Below are 19,284 nucleotides of genomic sequence, written 5' to 3' on the forward strand. Positions count from 1 at the left end.
TTGCCTAAACACTCCCAATGTACCATCCCCTTCCCCCCTGGGAACAAATTAAATAACTACTAACTTTAAAGTGAACAATTTCAATAATGAAAAAAACAGTCAGTTTGACCTATACAAACCTCAACAAGACCGGCTACAAAACCCTTCACAAAAACGTATACAGCCCAATAACGAAACAGGACATACAAAGAAGCTCTCTCCTACCAAAGGAACACTGGCTTTTATCCAGATGCAGAAGGAGTGGGTAATTGCGGACAGCTGTGTCTCCTGACGAGAGAGCGGGACCAGCGCTCCAATCCGTAATGGGGCCGACCAATCAGCTGCTTGGGGAAATCCAGGAAGCCATTTTCCTGAAATACACACATACCCGAGCCCACAACACAGACACTGGGGAACGTAACACTTGTTTTAACATTCTTCTCTAAATAATGAATATTTCACATGCAGGCACCAGAGACATTATTTCTGTATTATTTCTAAAATTCAAAAGGTTTGTATTACTGATGTATTAATTTTGTGGCAGTAACAGTAGCTCTCTGCTAGGTCAACAATGTAGAAACATTGGATTTGTATTACTAGTTTTATTACTCATTTTGACAGTGGATGATCTGTATAAATTCACATAAGGCATTTTATGTTGCATGAATTCATCAAAATTAAATGAGCGTTATTTAAATATAATCATGTTCACCACTCTAAAATACTAGACTCAATGTGTGTGGACATAATCATAATTCATATTTCCAAATAACATTTTGGGTAAAAAATATATTACATTTTATCACCTAAAAAAATAAATAACTCATGGAATAAAACATTTAAAAAAGGCACTTTTAATGCAGAAAATCTCTGCTCTGCCCTTTCTGGAAAACAACATAATCATGGTTTTGGTCCACGACTCAGCTTTATTCATTGCTATGGCAGCCCTGGAAACACAGGAAACAGAAGGTTAAATCAACAAGCACAATGATGCTTTGCATGTCAAACAAATGTTTTGATCTGCAACATCAGTGATGTGCGCATGACCATACATAATGCAGTAGGTCTAATTTACAGAACTTTACACCATAGTATAGAACATTGAGAATGGACATATGCTTAGTTAGTAGGGCAATGGGATTAATATAATGACATTATATAAAGCATACTGTAAGTAATCAACTATTACTAACCAACTACATTGTAAGTAAACATTGTGTATTGTATTGGGACTAGGGCTGTCAAACAGTTTAAAACAATTGAGGTAAATTGCAGAACTTGCTGTGATAAATCACAATTAATCGCAAATTAAGATTTTTTATTTTTACCCCTTTTTCTCCCCAATTTCGTGGTATCCAATTGTTTTTAGTAGCTACTATCTTGTCTCATCGCTACAACTCCCGTACGGGCTCAGGAGAGACGAAGGTTGAAAGTCATGCGCCCATCCAATACACAACCCAACCAAGCCGCACTGCTTCTTAACACAGCGCGCATCCAACCTGGAAGCCAGCCGCACCAATGTGTCGGAGGAAACACTGTGCACCTGGCAACCTTGGTTAGCGTGCACTGCGCCCGACCCCCCACAGGAGTCGCTGGTGTGCGATGAGACAAGGATATCCCTACCGGCCAAGCCCTCCCTAACCCGGACGACGCTAGGCCAATTGTGCGTTGCCCCACGGACCTCCCGGTCGCGGCCGGTTACGACAGAGGTGGCACAGCTGGCACTGCAGTACAGTGCCCTTAACCACTGCACCACCCGGGAGGCCGCAAATTAAGAATTTGCTCAAATTAGAGCTGTAAATTAAGATTAGTTTTTTATACAGATAGCATTACAAGAATATTGACATCTTGATTTTGTCCAGCTTAACGGTTAGCAAAATCAAGTTAATTTATAAAGCACACTTTCTTTAACCTCGATGAGTATGTTTACATGCACACTAATACAACTGATTATGCAATAGTCATGTAAACACCTTACTCTGCTCATCTTAATCGGTGTAAGGTCAGAATCGAAGTGGGCATAAACTGATTCTTATTTTTAATTTTTTTTACTTTCTAATTATTAGGACATCTAAACACCTTAATCTGCATTCTGATCTGCACATGTGCTAGCACCAGCCAAGCGAGCCTCCCTCTTTAGCTCAGTGAAGTGAGTTGGGAACAACTGAATGAATAAGTCTTAAAAGTAGTTTTCACATACAAACTTTATATGTCCGTACTCAGAATAAAATATGCTTCTCAGAAATATCATGGTCGCTGTGGTAGAATGTTTATTTTGATTGCCGATTTTCTGCTTTTAAGAGTGTGCCATCAGGTAGCCTGATTTCAGATGTGTCCATGCAAACAGGGAAACCTTTCTTCTTGCAAAGCATATAAACGTTTTAATTGAATTATTATATTAATCTGACTATCCACATTAATCACATTATTGTGTGCATGTAACCATACTCAACGTCAACTTGTTTTAACATCGCATTGTTTTAGCTGTATAGATTATGTATTTTGGTTGTTTTCAGAGGATTTTCAATGCTTTCCGACAATGCCATTAATCACGGTACACTGACATTACAAAAAGTTAACTGATGAACTATGACAGCCCTAATTGGGACACAACTGAGAGTCAATGATTAGACATGTCAATAGTTTCATTACCTCTGGTCTGACCTCTGTGTTGTATTTCTCAGGGCTGGCTGCACTCATTGTTGTTGTGAAAACAGTAATCCTGGGAAACAAGGAACATGTTTTTAATATAAAAGACACACTCATCTACCCACAGAAAGTTATATGAAACATACAAATCACAGTTAGTGCATGTATGGGTAAGATGGAAACCTACTTAAATACCAGTGTGACATGAAAACATGAAAAGCTTCAAAACAGGGACAATTCTACTCAGATCTTCAGTGACAATACACTACAGCCATTTTTTCAGACAGTTTCATAACAGAGGCCTATTAACTTTATTGCTGTGGTAAGGCAAAGGGAAGTGAAAGCAATGTTCGTTGCACAAAAACCCTCCCTTCTGCTGCTCACACAGTGATTCACACTGGGGAATGCCAGAGAGAGAAATGAGGACATAATAAACAAACTTCTTCTTCCTTACCTGTTACATACTGGGTTCATTGACAGGACCTGGGAGACAAAATTACTGATTTAAGATGCTTATAAACCATTTATTAAAAAATAAATACAGTTTTACAGTGCATTCAGGCGCCTTTTCTTTAAAAAAAAAATTAAAACAGAAATACCTTATTTACATAATTATTCAGACCCTTTGTTATGAGACTCAAGAGTCCACCTGTGGTAAATTCAATTGCATGGACATGATTTGGAAAGGCACACACCTGTCTATATAAAAAGGTCTCACAGTTGACAGTACGTCAGAGGAAAAACAACAAGCTATGAGGTCGAAGGAATTGTCAGTAGAGCTCTGAGACAGAATTGTGTCGAGGCAGAGATCTAGGGAAGGGTACCAAAAAATGTCTGCAGCATTAAAGGTCCCCAAGAACACAGTAGCCTCCATCATTCTTAAATGGAAGAAGTTTGGAACCACCAAGACTTCCTAGAGCTGGCCGCCCAGCCAAACTGAGCATTCAGGGGAGAAGGGCCTTGATCAGGGAAGTAACCAAGAACCTGAATTTCACTCTGACAGAGCTCCAGAGTTCCTCTGCGGAGATGGGAGAACCTTCCAGAAGGACAACCATCTCTGCAGCACTCCAACAATCAGAGATCCTTGATGAAAACCTGCTCAAGAGCGCTCAGGACCTGACTGGGGCCAAGGTTCACCTTCCAACAGGACAAGCACACAGCCAACCAGTCTCTGAATGTCCGTGAGTGGCCCAGCCAGAGCCCGGACTTGAACCTGATCTAACATCTCTGGAGAGACCTGAAAATAGCTGTGCAGTGACACTCCCCATACAACCTGACAAGGCTTGAGAGGATCTGCAGAGAATGGGAGAAACTCCCCAAATACAGGTGTGCCAAGCTTCTAGTGTCATACCCAAGAAGACTCGAGGCTGTAATCGCTGACAAAGGTGCTTCAACAAAGTACTGAGTAAAGGGTCTGAATACTAATGTAAAATATATAATACATTTGCAAACATTAAAAAAAAACTGTTTTGGCTTTGTCATTATTATTCCACAAAATGTGGAAGTCAAGTGGTCTGAATACTTTCCGAATGCACTGTATTTCTGAATTTGCTATTAGGATAACTTGTCGTCAAAAAGTAGTCAATGATACAGTATAACATTGTCAAATGTAATACTATCTAAACAAATATTCAGCAATAACATACAGCCATCTACTTGCCTTATACATTGTATCCATATTGATATTATCTTGACCAGTTGCATTTAATGCTTTGTTGGCTGCATCTCTGGAAGAAAGATACATAAGCCATCCATTCACATGAAAATCAATGAAATTATAATCATGGAGTCATGTAAAGTGAGCAGTATGCTTACCTGCGATGATCCTTTGCAGGAGGCGGCAGCCAGTGATCGAAGTTGGTCTCTACTCTGAACCACCTATAGTAGGAAAAGACACTACACTTCATTTACACACCCCGATAAGTTTTGGCATCTTATTTTAAAAGCCCAATATCTGCTGATAGTATTATAATACATGTGTTTATTCTTGTATAATGAAAAGAAAATTATCTAAAAGTGCATAAAATAAAAGTAAATAGAAAAAATATATATACACACAGTGGGGCAAAGAAGTATTTAGTCAGCCACCAATTGTGCAAGTTCTCCCACTTAAAAAGATGAGAGGCCTGTAATTTTCATCATAGGTACACTTCAACTATGACAGACAAAATGAGAAGAAAAAAAAATCCTGAAAATCACATTGTAGGATTTTTTATGAATTTATTTGCAAATTATGGTGGAAAATAAATATTTGGTCACCTACAAACAAGCAAGATTTCTGGCTCTCACAGACCTGTAACTTCTTCTTTAAAGAGGCTCCTCTGTCCTCCACTCGTTACCTGTATTAATGGCACCTGTTTGAACTTGTTATCAGTATAAAAGACACCGGTCCACAACCTCAAACAGTCACACTCCAAACTCCACTATGGCCAAGACCAAAGAGCTGTCAAAGGACACCAGAAACAAAATTGTAGACCTACACCAGGCTGGGAAGACTGAATCTGCAATAGGTAAGCAGCTTGGTTTGAAGAAATAAACTGTGGGAGCAATTATTAGGAAATGGAAGACATACAAGACCACTGATAAACTCCCTCGATCTGGGGCTCCACGCAAGATCTCAATCCGTGGTGCCAAATTATCACAAGAACGGTGAGCAAAAATCCCAGAACCCAGAGACCATCAGTAACACACTACGCCGCCAGGGACTCAAATCCTGCCATGCCAGACGTGTCCCCCAGCTTAAGCCAGTACCTGTCCAGGCCCGTCTGAAGTTTGCTAGATAGCATTTGGATGATCCAGAAGAAGATTGGGAGAATGTCATATGGTCAGATGAAACCAAAATATAACTTTTTGGGAAAAACTCAACTCGTCGTGTTTGGAGGACAAAGAATGCTGAGTTGCATCCAAAGAACACCATACCTACTGGGAAGCATGGGGGTGGAAACATCATGCTTTGGGGCTGTTTTTCTGCAAAGGGACCAGGACGACTGATCCGTGTAAAGGAAAGAATGAATGGGGCCATGTATCGTGAGATTTTGAGTGAAAACCTCCTTCCATCAGCAAGGGCATTGAAGATGAAACGTGGCTGGGTCTTTCAGCATGACAATGATCCCAAACACACCGCCCGGGCAGCGAAGGAGTGGCTTCGTAAGAAGCATTTCAAGGTCCTGGAGTGGCCTAGCCAGTCTCCAGATCTCAACCCCATAGAAAATCTTTGGAGGGAGTTGAAAGTCCGTGTTGCCCAGCAACAGCCCCAAAACATCACAGCTCTAGAGGAGATCTGCATGGAGGAATGGGCCAAAATACCAGCAACAGTGTGTGAAAACCTTGTGAAGACTTACAGAAAACGTTTGACCTCTGTCATTGCCAACAAAGAGTATATAACAAAGTATTGAGATAAACTTTTATTGACCAAATACTTATATTTCACCATAATTTGCAAATGAATTCATAAAAAATCCTACGATGTGATTTTCTGGATTTTTTTCTCATTTTGTCTGTCATAGTTGAAGTTTACCTATGATGAAAATGACAGGCCTCTCATCTTTTTAAGTGGGAGAACTTGCACAATTAGTGGCTGACTAAATACTTTTCCCCCCACTGTGTATATATAACCATATCATAAAAGCAACAAAGTCTAGGAGGAAGGGTAGACCAGCCGATAAAGAGGAGTCTTCAGGCCTGCTTGAAAAGCCCCAACAGTCTGAACAGCCCTGAGATTGTCAGGATGGAGTTCCAAAGACATGGTGGGTGGGAGGAAAAGGCACGGTCCCCCATGGTTCTGCTCTGGGTTCTGGGCCGATGCCATTAAGGGCTTTTTAGACCAAGAGGAACAGGTCATTAACAGCATTCAGTACTGTGCATGAGTCTGAAGCTGGTCTGGAGCGCCTCATAAAGCTTGTTAGTGCTGAGGTGTGAGTGAAGTTGAGTTGCCAACATCTTCTCCAGGACTTTTTTAAAACTCAGACAAAACAGTTGCTAGTTCTAAGTCCCAAGAAACAAATATATCTTCTGTTGGATCTGAGAATTAATATTGATGATTGTATAGTCGTCTCAAATTAAACTGTGAAGGACCTAGGCGTTACTCTGGACCCTAATCTCTCTTTTGACAAACAAATCAAGACTATTTCAAGGGCAGCTTTTTCCCATCTACATAACATTACAAAAATCTGAAAATGTCTGTCCAAAAATGATGCAGAAAAATGTATCCACGCTTTTGTCACTTCTAGATTAGACTACTGCAAAGCTCTACTTTCCGGCTACCTGGATAAAGCACTAAATCAAGTTCAGTTAGTGCTAAACACGGCTACTAGAATCTTGACTAGAACCCCAAAATGTGATCATATTACTCCAGTGCTAGCCTCTCTACACTGGCTTCCTGTTAAGGCTTGGGCTGATTTCAAGGTTTTACTCTGAACCTTCAAAGCATTACATGGGCTTGCTCCTACCCATCTTTCCGATTTGGTCCTGCCGTACATACCTATACATACACTACGGTCACAAGATGCAGGCCTCCTTGTCCCTAGAATTTCTAAGCAAACAGCTGGAGGCAGGGCTTTCGCCTATAGAACTCCATTTTTATGGAATGGTCTGCCTATCCATGTGAGAGATGCAGACTCGGTCTCGACCTTTAAGTCTTTATTGAAGACTCATCTCTTCAGCAGGTCCTATGATTGAGTGTAGTCTGGCCCAGGGGTGTGAAGGTGAACGGAAAGACACTGGAGCGACGTATCGCTCTTGCTGTCTGCCTGGCCCGTTCCCCTCTCTCCACTGGGATTCTCTGCCTCTAACCCTATTACAGGGGCTGAGCCACTGGCTTACTGGTGCGCTTCCATGCTGTCCCTAGGAGGGGTGCGTCACTTGAGTGGGTTGAGTCACTGACGTGATCTTCCTGTCCAGGTTGGCTCCCCCCTTGGGTTGGTGCCGTGGGGAGATCTTCGTGGGCTATACTCGGCCTTGTCTCGGGGTAGTAAGTTGGTGGTTTGAAGATATCCCTCTAGTGGTGTGGGGGCTGTGCTTTGGCAAAGTGGGTGGGGTTATATCCTGCCTGGTTGGCCCTGTCCGGGGGTATGGTCGGGTGGGGCCACAGTGTCTCCCGACCCCTCCTGTCTCAGTCTCCAGTATTTATGCTGCAATAGTTTGTGTCAGGGGGCTAGGGTCAGTCTGTATATCTGGAGTATTTCTCCTGTCTTATCCGGTGTCCTGTGTGAATTGAGGTATGCTCCGTCTAATTCTCTTGCTCTCGGAGGACCTGAGCCCTAGGACCATGCCTCAGGACTACCTGTCCTGATGACTCCTTGCTGTCCCCAGTCCACCCGGTCGTGTTGCTGCTCCAGTTTCAAATGGTCTGCCTGCGGCTATGGAACCCTGACCTGTTCACCGGACGTGCTACCTTGTCCTGGACCTGCTGTCTCTAACTCTGAATGATCGGGTATGAAAAGCCAACTGACATTTACTCCTGAGGTGCTGACATGTTGCACCCTCTACAACCACTGATTATTATTATTATTATTATTATTAGACCCTGCTGGTCATCTATGAACGTTTCAACATCTTGGCCATGTACTGTTATAATCTCTACCCAGCACAGCCAGAAGAGGGCTGGCCACCCCTCAGAGCCTGGTTCCTCTCTAGGTTCCTGCCTTTCTAGGTAGTTTTTCCTAGCTACCACGCTTCTACATCTGCATTGCTTGCCGTTTGGGGTTTTATGCTGGATTTCTGTAGAGCACTTTGTGACATCGGCTGATGTAAAAAGGGCTTTATAAATACATTTGATTGATTGATTGACTTAATATAAAAATGGGAGGTTGGAAATATGGGTCAGACTCAATGATAACAGTTAGCATAGCTCAGCTTTATAAATCTCAGCAGCTCTTAAAACAAACTAATACAATTTGTGTTATGGAAGAGACCCCTCATTTCCTACCCTCCATTTAAGGGTTCCAGAGGCCAGATATCAGCTGGGCCCTTCCTGTCCCTGGTAACCACCACTCCTTCCCCAGGCTTTACTCCGGCAACGATGTAGTACACACTTGTGATGATTGGGATTTTGGACAGCCGCATCACAGCATCCTGAAAGTCTGCTGCTTCCTCCAACGTCTGAAGAAAAACAAGAAAGGACAAGCCACAATAGTAGGTGAATAGACAAGCCATAATAGTCATTTGTGGTTAGCAAAGTGTTGATTTTTGTGGATGTTGATGGTTAAACTTCCTGACTTACCTCTCTCACCAGCCAGCTGACTGGAGATCTTTTCAGCAGGAAAGCAGAGACCCAGTTCTTCCACCAATTCCACCAGTGGTCTTCACCTGATGATAACACACTGCCTTAAATGACTGACTCACACCTTTATGGATGTATCCTGGACAATTAGATAAAGTGAATCCTTACCACGCTGGTCACCAGAGACTGTGAATTTATTTGGACTCTGTCCGGTCCACAGCCCGACATAGCCAGCAAAAGATGTACCACGATAAGCCACCTGGAAAAGTTGAGTAATTAGGAGGGGATTTTACTTTACCCTTTTTCAGCCTAACATCACACTCCAGATTTACTTCACAGTGCCCAAACTAAGTTCTCTGGCATTATCAGCTGATTGACACCTTGGCCTTGCAGAAGTGAAACTGCAGATATAAAGGTTGAGCTGTGTAACCATGTGTAACATACCGTTCCATTTTTGAGAAAGAGAACATTGATGGTGAGATTCCGGAGTATATCATGTGGGTAGTCAAGGTTCCTGCCATGATACAAACGTCCACTTGTGTCCTGAGCTACAATACTAGTGCAAAACCTACAGATGCAATAGGAGCGTGTTAAGTCATGAAGGGGGGGGGGGGGTTCTTACAACACATACTTTCATTCTTCTTCATTGTGCTTCTGACAACAAGAAGCTGTGACTACATTCTTGTTTCAACTGGTTGAATGGCATTTGTATCAGTAGGCCTACATGTAAAGCAGATCAGTTCATACATACGCGGATATCTCATAGGCAAAGTTGAGAAGGATGATATCGGAAAGGCTCCCTCGAAAATATGAGGCCATTCCTCTGATCTCCCCTGCGTATGGAGGTGGTACATACTTCTCCAAGGCCTCCACAACCGGAGTTACCGCATGATGCACCCATTTTGGAACAGTGGCACTGCAAAAAAAAAATATTACGTTTTAGGTGTTAATATTAATCAACACCATGGGCAAGCTTAGGCTACTCACATTGTGTCGGTCAACATACTGTATGCCTGCAGATATTCATACATATTTAAACTGCAAGCACAGATATTAAGGAAATAACATATCATGGCTTATTTTGTCATATTAAATGGTAAGTGAAAATAACTGGTTAAGTCTGATCAATGTCCATATACTGAAGTTGACGTAAAACATCTGCAATTCATGTTTAGGCTACATAATCAAAAGTCCTGTCCATCATGTGACATTAAAGCAAAAATCTATATTTTACAGTTTGAGACTAATATTATTAAACCAACTTTTGGAGGCAACTAGAACTTCTATAAATAGGCATTCCGCCTAATTAAGCACTTACTCAATCACTTCAGCACCTGCTTTCACCAGGTAGTCGACATCAAAAACTTTAAATAGAGGCGCCCATCGCACTTCTGGGGGATCATCCAAGCTGACGTTGACCACAGCTGGAGCGAAGTCTGACTCACATGAAACGACCAGACCAAGCAGGAGCAATGTTGATAACATCGTGCCCTTTTCGCGGATATGGCAGTAGCCTAGGAACTTGTGCGTTCCAATTCAAATGGGCGCAACTTTACAGGCAACATCGTTGCAACTTCTCCATAACTTCCTGTTTCTCTTTTGGGGTAGCGCCTGTGAGCATGGTTAAAGGGGCAATCTGCGATTGTAACATTTCCGGACATTTAAATTAATGATATATAGCAATTGATTATTGTAGAGTATATCTTACACATTGTTCATGGACTTAGTTAAACTGTAACTCCATCAGAATCCAAAATATACACTTGTTTTACTCCTTTGTAAACAAACTCTATATAGCTTCAAAACATGGTTAAAACTTTTAATGATCTCATGGATGGTCAGTTCTTTAATCAATAGCTCTGTCTTTGAATTCTGTGGTTACAATTCTCCAGCCTCAGCCGTTTGGGGCGGCAGGGTAGCCTAGTCGTTAGAGCATTGGACTAGCTGAGAAGGTACAAAATCTGTCGTTCTGCCCCTGAACAGGCAATTAACCCACTGTTCCTAGGCCGTCATTGAAAATAAGAATTTGTTCTTAACTGACTTGCCTAGTAAAGGTACAATAAAAAATTGCCAAATCTTTGTTGTTGTTTAAACTGCAGATTGCCGCTTCAAGGTGAGAGTATATCATCTGACAACCGCATATCTGCTGCACAACCAGTTGGGGAACGCTGTTAGAATAGCCACTCCCCTTTAAAACGTCACTCATTGCTTAAAGCCACACCCACCAAACCGGAGAAACCGTAGTTCGAAGTCTGTTCAAGAACATACAATAACGTTTGCGGGTAACGTGTCGTTCAGTACAAACCGTTCTTCAACGTAGCAAACGTTCAAGTGAACTGAACGCACATCCGGTCTCAGAGCAAAACAGTTTCATTATAATTTTCTCATAAAAATGCTTTTTTCGTTAAGCCTACAGCAAAACAATGCTTCATAAGAAAGAAATAATTGTGACTGTGATTAGAAAAAGTCACATTGACTATTTATATCTTGATGTGCTCAATCAAAAAGCCGAAACAATGTGACACATTGCAGATCTTGAATGCATCCAAGTCACAAGCAAGCGTCTTTCTTTTTCCCAACGCAGTTGAGCCAAAACCACGCCCCGTTGTTCAGAGGGGCGTTCTACTACGCTCCCATTGGCTAGCTAGCGTTGTCTCACTCACAGGCGATCAGCCCAGAGACATTGGCCTTCCAAGGTAAAGATGGAAAGTGTAATTTAACAATTAGTTGACAACTGTAATGCAGGCCTATTATTATCATGTTTGGTAACATTTCCACATGTATTTATTTTAAGAGTGTCAATGAGTTGTAAAAATGTCTCAGAACTCTGCTGAATTCCTTCAATTGAAGGTCAGATAAGTTTAGCTAGGCTACTTAACGTTACTAGCGCGGTGTTTTAATTTGGTATATTATCATTAGTAGTCTATTATCAGGTAAAAGCATATGCATATTATTCAACATCTCTCATATTTATTAGCTAATAATTCAGTCGAATACGCTATGCTACAGCCATTGAATCTGTCTTTGAGCGTCAAGGCACGTTAATGGCTAGCTCTGTCCACGACATTATGTTATTTTATTTTTCAATCTTGAAATACAGGGGCAAACGTTATTAATGCGTGACTGAAATTTCGCGCTACGTGATATTCACTTCCGGACTTGGAGCGCTCAGCGTTGTAAAACGCTCCTCTTAATAACGGGGCGTGGTTTTGGCTTAACTGAGTTGGGGAAAAGAATTACACAACACAACTTGGTTGTATGATGCCCTTTAATGCATAAGCTTTTACATTACTGTTGGAGCAAACGGATTGCTTGATCGCATGTTGCTATGCATGAACCATTCGGAGTATTGTAGATTGTGCAGGTATAGCCTAACAGTTTACAAACCTTGTGTAATTTGGTCATCACCAAGTGATAGGACATGGGAAATTCAATCAAGTTTGCTGCAAAACATGAGTTATGAAATGAAACATGACATCTGTATATAGGACTATTCCTATGCAGTGTAGCCAAAGTCTGTAGGTTATTTTCAGTGCATGTGGTGCCTATCAGATAAAATAAAATACATCTTCTGACATTTACTAATTTCTTAGTTTGATTTTCGTAATACTGCCTTTTATATTCCTTGCGTTAGCTTACTGTCCGTTAACATTTCACAGTTGCAGAAATAATCATTTTCAGATGGATACAACACAGACAGTGTGATCAGACCTCGTGCCACACAGTCAAATTTCCCCCTAGATTAATCCTGGTTTAATTCTGTCTACTGAAGGGCCTTACAGGCAAACGCAGGAGGCAGTCTATAAAAGTAATGAACAATCAATTCATGTTCTCACTATTGCCTTTTGAATTTCAACAGTTCATAATCAAAATCCAAGTTCACTTTTCAGATAACAAATCTGGGGTTTTCCTCACTGAAAATGTATCATATTTCATTATGATCAGCTTTGTTATGGCTCTCTATAAAGCTGTTTGTTATGCCCATTATGAAAAGAGGTGGTGACATTGGGGTGGGTTGGTTTGTTAGTGGGATAATGAAGGGGTACACATTGTCATTTACTGTGTAAATAGACCTCTTGTACATGTCCATTCAATGCACACAGGTCATGTCCTTTTTTGGCCTTTCTAGTATGTGTCTGAAACATTTATAAGTGAACCATCCAATTAACACTTTATGAATCAAAATCCTAAAGGCTACTACGGGTTAAACGTACCAAACTATGAAAATGTCTGCACTCACTACTGTTAAGTCGCTCTGGATAAGAGCGTCTGCTAAATTACTTAAATGCAAATGGACATTTGTTGTAATAGAATAAGAACTAATACATTTTAAGTTGGTTATGTTTCAAGCAGTTCTGAAAAATGTGGGTGTTGCTACACTGTCTATTCACGTGATAAGTCGTGCTACGCCCACTGCACACCCTTGCTTGTTAAACCTGCACTGTTGTAAATGTGAGTTCATGCTTTTGTAACTTATCACCGTCGGGCTATGGTTTGATTGACTCTCTGACTGTGAATGATTATATTTCATAAATTATATTTATTTTATTTTAGAGTGTATTTCCGAGTGTCAAGATGAAGATAGCCGTGCTTGGAGCCACTGGACAGACGGGACAGTATCTGGTGAACCAAGCTCTTCAGCAGGGACACTCTGTCACTGCCATTGTCAGGAACCCAGGGAAATTGACAGTGCAACATGAGAAATTAAAGGTAAATAATGTAATGTCTTGTCTGAGCACCAACTGTATGTCTTTTTACATTTTCTCTGTAATGTACACAGCAGAAATGTTTTTTTTATAGAGGCTTTATGAAGTGTGAACCTTACCCCAGGCCTGAGAGAGCCTATACCATAAAACTGCTATTTTCTCTGTTCTGTCAGGTGGTTGAGGGCAATATCTTCTCAGAAGACAGTCTAAAACCTCACTTCCAAGGACAAGATGCAGTTATATCCTGCCTGGGGTTCCCTGCATCTTTTCTCTCCGGAGTCACTGGATACACCTTGTCTATGAGGGCCGCAGTAAACGCCATGAGAGAGGCCAAAGTGAACCGCATTATCACCATGACTTCATGGTACACTGACCGTAAGTAAAGTAAAATATGACTGAGAACATTTGAGAACAGCTTGAGAATGTGTTCTCAGTCAACTTCCCTGGTAACTTACTTACTTAGGCCTCAATCCACCAAGGGATGAATAGAGCCTCTCTAACCTGGTAAAATAAGGGTTACATAAACAATGCCATGACAGTATTTCGTTAGTGATCATGTTGCCTTTTTAATGTACAAAGTCAGTTGCGTGTTTTTATCATTGTGAAACAGCATTCCCTTATCTTCTTCTCATTTTCATCCCCATAGCTAACTCTGGCACACAGTCATCTTACCTCATCCGCTTCCTACTGCTGCCAATGATCCGAAGTGTCCTTAGCAATATGTTTGAGATGGAGCACTTTCTGAAGAAGACGCAGGATGTTAACTGGACAATTGTCAGGCCGCCGGGTCTCAAGAATTTACCTGCCACAGGTAAGACAGACGAATAGGGTCTAGTTTAGATACACTATATATATATATATATATATATATATATACACTGCTCAAAAAAATAAAGGGAACACTTAAACAACACAATGTAACTCCAACTCAATCATACTTCTGTGAAATCAAACTGTCCACTTAGGAAGCAACACTGATTGACAATAAATGTCACATGCTGTTGTGCAAATGGAATAGACAACAGGTGGAAATTATAGGCAATTAGCAAGACACCCCCAATAAAGGAGTGGTTCTGCAGGTGGTGACCACAGACCACTTCTCAGTTCCTATGCTTCCTGGCTGATGTTTTGGTCACTTTTGAATGCTGGCGGTGCTTTCACTCTAGTGGTAGCATGAGCATCTACAACCCACACAAGTGGCTCAGGTAGTGCAACTCATCCAGGATGGCACATCAATGCGAGCTGTGGCAAGAAGGTTTTCTGTGTCTGTCAGCGTAGTGTCCAGAGCATGGAGGCGCTACCAGGAGACAGGCCAGTACATCAGGAGATGTGGAGGAGGCCGTAGGAGGGCAACAACCCAGCAGCAGGACCGCTACCTCCGCCTTTGTGCAAGGAGGAGCACTGCCAGAGCCCTGCAAAATGACCTCCAGCAGGCCACAAATGTGCATGTCTGCTCAAACAGTCAGAAACAGACTATGAGGGTGGTATGAGGGCCCGACGTCCACAGGTGGGGGTTGTGCTTACAGCCCAACACCGTGCAGGACGTTTGGCATTTATATATATATACAAATGTATGTGGACAACCCTTCAAATGATTCGATTTGGCTATTTCAGCCACACCCGTAGCTGACCGGTGTATAAAATCGAGCACAGAGCCATGCAATCTCCATAGACAAACATTGGCAGTAGAATGGCCTTACTGAAGAGCTTGGTGACTTTCAAAGTGGCACCGTTATAGCATGCCACCTTTCCAACAAGTCAGTTTGTCAAATATCTGCCTTGCTAAAGCTGCACCGGTGGACTGTAAGTGCTGTTATTGTGAAGTGGAAAATTCTAGGAGCAACAACAGCTCAGCCGCGAACTGGTATACCACACAAGCTTACAGAACGGGACCGCCGAGTGCTGAAGCACATAGCATGTATAAGTCATCTGTCCACGGTTGCAACACTCACTACTGAGTTCCAAATTGCCTTTGGAAGCAACGTCAGCACAAGAACTGTTCTTCGGGAGCTTCATGAAATGGGTATCCATAGCCAAGCAGCCACACACAAGCCTAAGATCACCATGTGCAATGCCAAGCATTGGCAGGAGTGGTGTAAAGCTTCTCTGGAGTGATGAATCATGCTTTACCGTGTGGCAGTCCAATGGCAAATCTGGGTTTGGCGGATGCCAGGAGAACATTACCTGCCCCAATGCATAGTGCCAACTGTAAAGTTTGGTGGAGGAGGAATAATGGTCTGGGGCTGTTTTCCATGGTTCGGGCTAGGCCCCTTAGTTCCAGTGAAGGGAAATCTTAACGCTACAGCATACAATGGAATTCTAGAAGATTCTGTGCTTCCAACTTTGTGGCAACAGTTTGGGGAAGGCCCTTTGCTGTTTCAGCATGACATTGCCCCCATGCACAAAGCGAGGTCAATACAGAAATAGTTTGTCGAGATCAGTGTGGAAGAACTTGACTGGCCTGCACAGTGCCCTGACCTCAACTCCATCAAACACCTTTAGGATGAATTGGAACGCAGTCTGTGAGACAGACCTAATTTCCATACATCAGTGCCCGACCTCACTAATGTTCTTGTCGCTGAATGGAAGCAAGTCCCTGCAGCAATGTTCCAACATCTAGTGGAAAGCCTTCCCAGAAGAGTGGAGGCTCTTAAAGCAGCAAAAGGGTGACCATCTCCATATTAATGCCCATGATTTTGGAATAAGATGTTCGATCAGCAGGTGTCCACATACACCTGCTCACAATGTTGTGTATACTGTATTCTTTAGCTGGGTTAAAGGCCAAGTGCAGTCAAAAACATGATTTTCTGTGTTTTATATTTCCACACAATGAGGTTGGAATAATACTGTGAAATTGTGAAAATGATCATAATGCCCTTTTAGTGTAAGAGCTGCTTGAACAGACTGTTGTGGTGGGACGGAGTTTTGGCCTGCCTGGTGATATCAGTAGGTTGTAAAATTAGTCAATTGAGTTTTGGCCTGCCTAGTGACTTCAGTAGGCAGTAAATTATAAAAGAGAGTTCCAAACCTATTTTGCCCATATCAGCTAGTTTTCAGTTTTCCCCTCCCCACTCAGAACACTATGACAGTCCTAGCAAAATTCTTGCTTGAGAAATTGCTCTTTTTGACCATTTTAATTGAAAATAATCACTGTAAGGTGCTTAATTGTTACCAATAAATGATTTGATATTGAGATGAAAACTGTTGCATTGCACCTTTAAAATATTGTTCTAAAAGACTCCAACATTTTCATTGTTACAGGATTCATTTTGTCATACAGTATGCATGTTTCAAATATATTGACTTACAGTAATCATGTAAGTCATCACGTTAGACTGAACCACTTTCAGGTTCAGCAGTAACCCTCCCTGGCTAGCTCTTTACACTCGTACCCATATACAGGTTGAAAATGACATTTGTACACTGATAAGATGATAATCTTGTTTATCCTGTACGTGCTGCCCATCGGTCGCTTCATCAGCTGGCATGGAATCTCACTGCTATGCTGTTGACACCCAGCTGCATATAAAACTGCTCCAAGTCCCTCTGATGCCTCAGCCTCTGGAATGCTCTCCCTCCCCACCTGAAGGCACCAGACGCTGGGCTCTTTTAAAACAGGACTTAAGACCTTTCTCTTTAGGAAGGCTTTCTGTTGATAGCTGTGCTCCTTGGACAGTTGCCCTGTCTAGTTATGTCCATTATTATTACATTTTTTTACTATTTGTTTTTTATCTTTTATTTTTTGCACTTTGAGACTATTCCATATAATGAAAAGCACTTTACAAAATACATTATTATTATTATTATAAGCACCTAAATTGGAATGCAGTTGCTATGAGACAATCACCCTCCTTTATGTTTCAGATGTCAGAGCTGAGGGTCTCTGCTTCACAGCGCAGTATTGGTTTTGACTGACAGCGGTTCTGAACTTGAACACCATGCACGGCAGAAGTTGCCCTCATCCCTTTTGCAAATGTTTTGTTTTCTGAGTGAAGGAAAATAAATAAAGAGGACTCAATGTATTTTTGAAAAATGAGACTGAAGATTATCATAAATACCGCTTTGATGTCATAAAAGCAAGCCAATGTGTCAACGTTTATGAGCACTATGCTTGATGTACAGTTACAAGATGACATGGCGTCTTACCCTGAATTGTTCTGAACAGAATGAGCCTATGTTTGTTGTATTGTGAAGAAATTTGGCAGGGAACACGCATCTGAATGCAGTTGTGACTCTATCCTATTCGGACCAAAATTACCATCTTGCTTCTCTGAATTGCCTCGTGAAAGCTCGTATTTTGTAACTTAGCTAGCCGTGTTGGCAATAGAACACACTTTCAAATGATGCCCACCTGACTCAGATTGCGATTTATAATGGACCGTTATTGGAATGCGTAAACAACAAGAGTAATTGTGTGATGGCGGGGATGCAGAGCTCTGTTCCAAACAAAACAATTACAAGTGTGCTTGCTCTAGTTCAACAGCACAGCTAGGGGAGTTCAAAATATCACCTTATAGTTGAAGACTCTTTGAGTCATAAAAGTGCATTGAAATTACATAGGAACTCTGCACACTTTAGAGAGGTGGGTGGCCACTTGGAGACACCACTTAGACCTCTCACTCAAACCCTTGTCATTGTTTTGTCTTATGTTGCACCTACCCCAAATTACCATGAATATTCTTATGTTACTAAATGTATCCAGAGTATTTTCAGATTTGGTTGATCAACAAATGCGGCACCAAGTACAGTAAATGTAAAGTGCACATAAAATCAGAAGCGTAATGTTTGGACTCGATGTCAGACAGCTCGATGTCAGACAGCTAATCTGTCTTGTGTCAGATGAGCTGTTTTGTCCTCATTTTAGGCTAATGATTTCCCCATAATCTCCAAACTTTTCCCTTTGATTGCTACCATGGTTATGTATAAGCTTTCCATATTTCTTCTGTAAGAAACATTTCAAATTTGATCTATCCATATAGCCAATTCCTACGAGTGTAAGCGTTTAATTTAGGGTCATAGTTCAGCTACTACCACAAGTCCCTGCACTTTTCTCAGAAGACTTAGTGAAATGGACCTCTTATCCAATCATAATGATGATGGGAACAAATGGATCTCTATTTACTTTATTCTTTTCACCAGGTAAAGAGTTCCTTACCCACGAGGGCTACTTTGTTCCTGACTCCAATGGCCTGCCTGTAGGAAGTGCTGTAGGAAGGGGTGATGTGGCTCGTTTCATGCTCTTCCTCCTCAACACCGATGTCTGGTTCAACAAAGCGGTTGCCATCACAACCAAAAATGAATGAAATGCTATCAATGTTCTGTTTGTGTCAGCCTTTAATTGTAATATTGTTTACCATCTTGTGCTATTTTCATTATTGTGAACATTTTATTAAATGTAATTTCTGCTGGTTTGAGCAAAATGTGTCAATGTTTTTATTCCATTTATGATGTGGAGTTTATTACCCTATAAAGACTGAAGCTATATTTTTGTGACTTGGCATGAAGCAAACATTTAAAATGGTAGAAAAGTCATTGAAGGTCTAGGACCTCTTTAAAAAAGAAATTACATAATTTAAGTATTTTGCACAATTACAGTGCATTCACAAAGTATTTAGACCCCTTGACTTTTTCCACATTTTGTTACTTTACAGCCTTATTCTAAAGTGGTTTATATAGTTTATCCCCTCTGCAATCTACACACAATATCCTATAATGACAAATCAATAACAG

The 19,284-nt window shown here is 41.4% G+C and overlaps 2 protein-coding genes across 3 annotated transcripts; one reads left to right on the forward strand and one right to left on the reverse strand.

Moving 5' to 3' along the window:
• Positions 1-393: 393 nt before the first annotated feature.
• LOC109877263 (N-acylethanolamine-hydrolyzing acid amidase) lies at positions 394-11,411 on the reverse strand. Its single transcript, XM_020469561.2, has 11 exons — positions 10,167-11,411; positions 9,600-9,764; positions 9,293-9,416; positions 9,017-9,107; positions 8,849-8,934; positions 8,555-8,727; positions 4,444-4,506; positions 4,289-4,355; positions 3,083-3,111; positions 2,632-2,701; positions 394-926 (listed from the first exon to the last, which is right to left on the reverse strand). Exons 1-11 carry the CDS (start codon positions 10,331-10,333, stop codon positions 906-908), a joined length of 1,056 nt encoding a protein of 351 aa, XP_020325150.1. The 5' UTR covers positions 10,334-11,411; the 3' UTR covers positions 394-905.
• Positions 11,412-11,440: 29 nt separating this feature from the next.
• On the forward strand, positions 11,441-18,974 carry LOC109877273 (flavin reductase (NADPH)). 2 transcript variants are annotated; one of them, XM_020469569.2, is made up of 5 exons: positions 11,441-11,544; positions 13,403-13,558; positions 13,728-13,929; positions 14,201-14,365; positions 18,694-18,974. In XM_020469569.2, exons 2-5 carry the CDS (start codon positions 13,424-13,426, stop codon positions 18,855-18,857), a joined length of 666 nt encoding a protein of 221 aa, XP_020325158.1. In that variant the 5' UTR covers positions 11,441-11,544; positions 13,403-13,423; the 3' UTR covers positions 18,858-18,974. The 2 variants fall into 2 exon arrangements, with proteins under 2 accessions (XP_020325158.1, XP_031674629.1); XM_031818769.1 differs by lacking the exon at positions 11,441-11,544 and adding an exon at positions 13,261-13,300 and having other exon boundaries at positions 18,694-18,968.
• The last annotated feature ends 310 nt before the right edge of the window (positions 18,975-19,284 follow it).

The sequence above is a fragment of the Oncorhynchus kisutch genome, linkage group LG3, assembly GCF_002021735.2.
Source record: "Oncorhynchus kisutch isolate 150728-3 linkage group LG3, Okis_V2, whole genome shotgun sequence".
Lineage (NCBI taxonomy): Eukaryota > Metazoa > Chordata > Actinopteri > Salmoniformes > Salmonidae > Oncorhynchus > Oncorhynchus kisutch.

What these genes read in the sequence shown, in the direction of transcription:
- LOC109877263 (XM_020469561.2), bottom strand. Translation starts at nt 10,333, where the DNA reads ATGTTATCAACATTGCTCCTGCTTGGTCTGGTCGTTTCATGTGAGTCA. An exon ending in TTTGCCTATGAGATATCCGC is followed by an intron (nt 9,417 to 9,599) that starts GTATGTATGAAC and finishes TTGCATCTGTAG; the next exon opens with GTTTTGCACTAGTATTGTAG. An exon ending in CTGGAACCCTTAAATGGAGG is followed by an intron (nt 4,507 to 8,554) that starts GTAGGAAATGAG and finishes TTCCTACTATAG; the next exon opens with GTGGTTCAGAGTAGAGACCA.
- LOC109877273 (XM_020469569.2), top strand. Translation starts at nt 13,424, where the DNA reads ATGAAGATAGCCGTGCTTGGAGCCACTGGACAGACGGGACAGTATCTG. An exon ending in TGCAACATGAGAAATTAAAG is followed by an intron (nt 13,559 to 13,727) that starts GTAAATAATGTA and finishes CTGTTCTGTCAG; the next exon opens with GTGGTTGAGGGCAATATCTT. An exon ending in GACTTCATGGTACACTGACC is followed by an intron (nt 13,930 to 14,200) that starts GTAAGTAAAGTA and finishes TCATCCCCATAG; the next exon opens with CTAACTCTGGCACACAGTCA.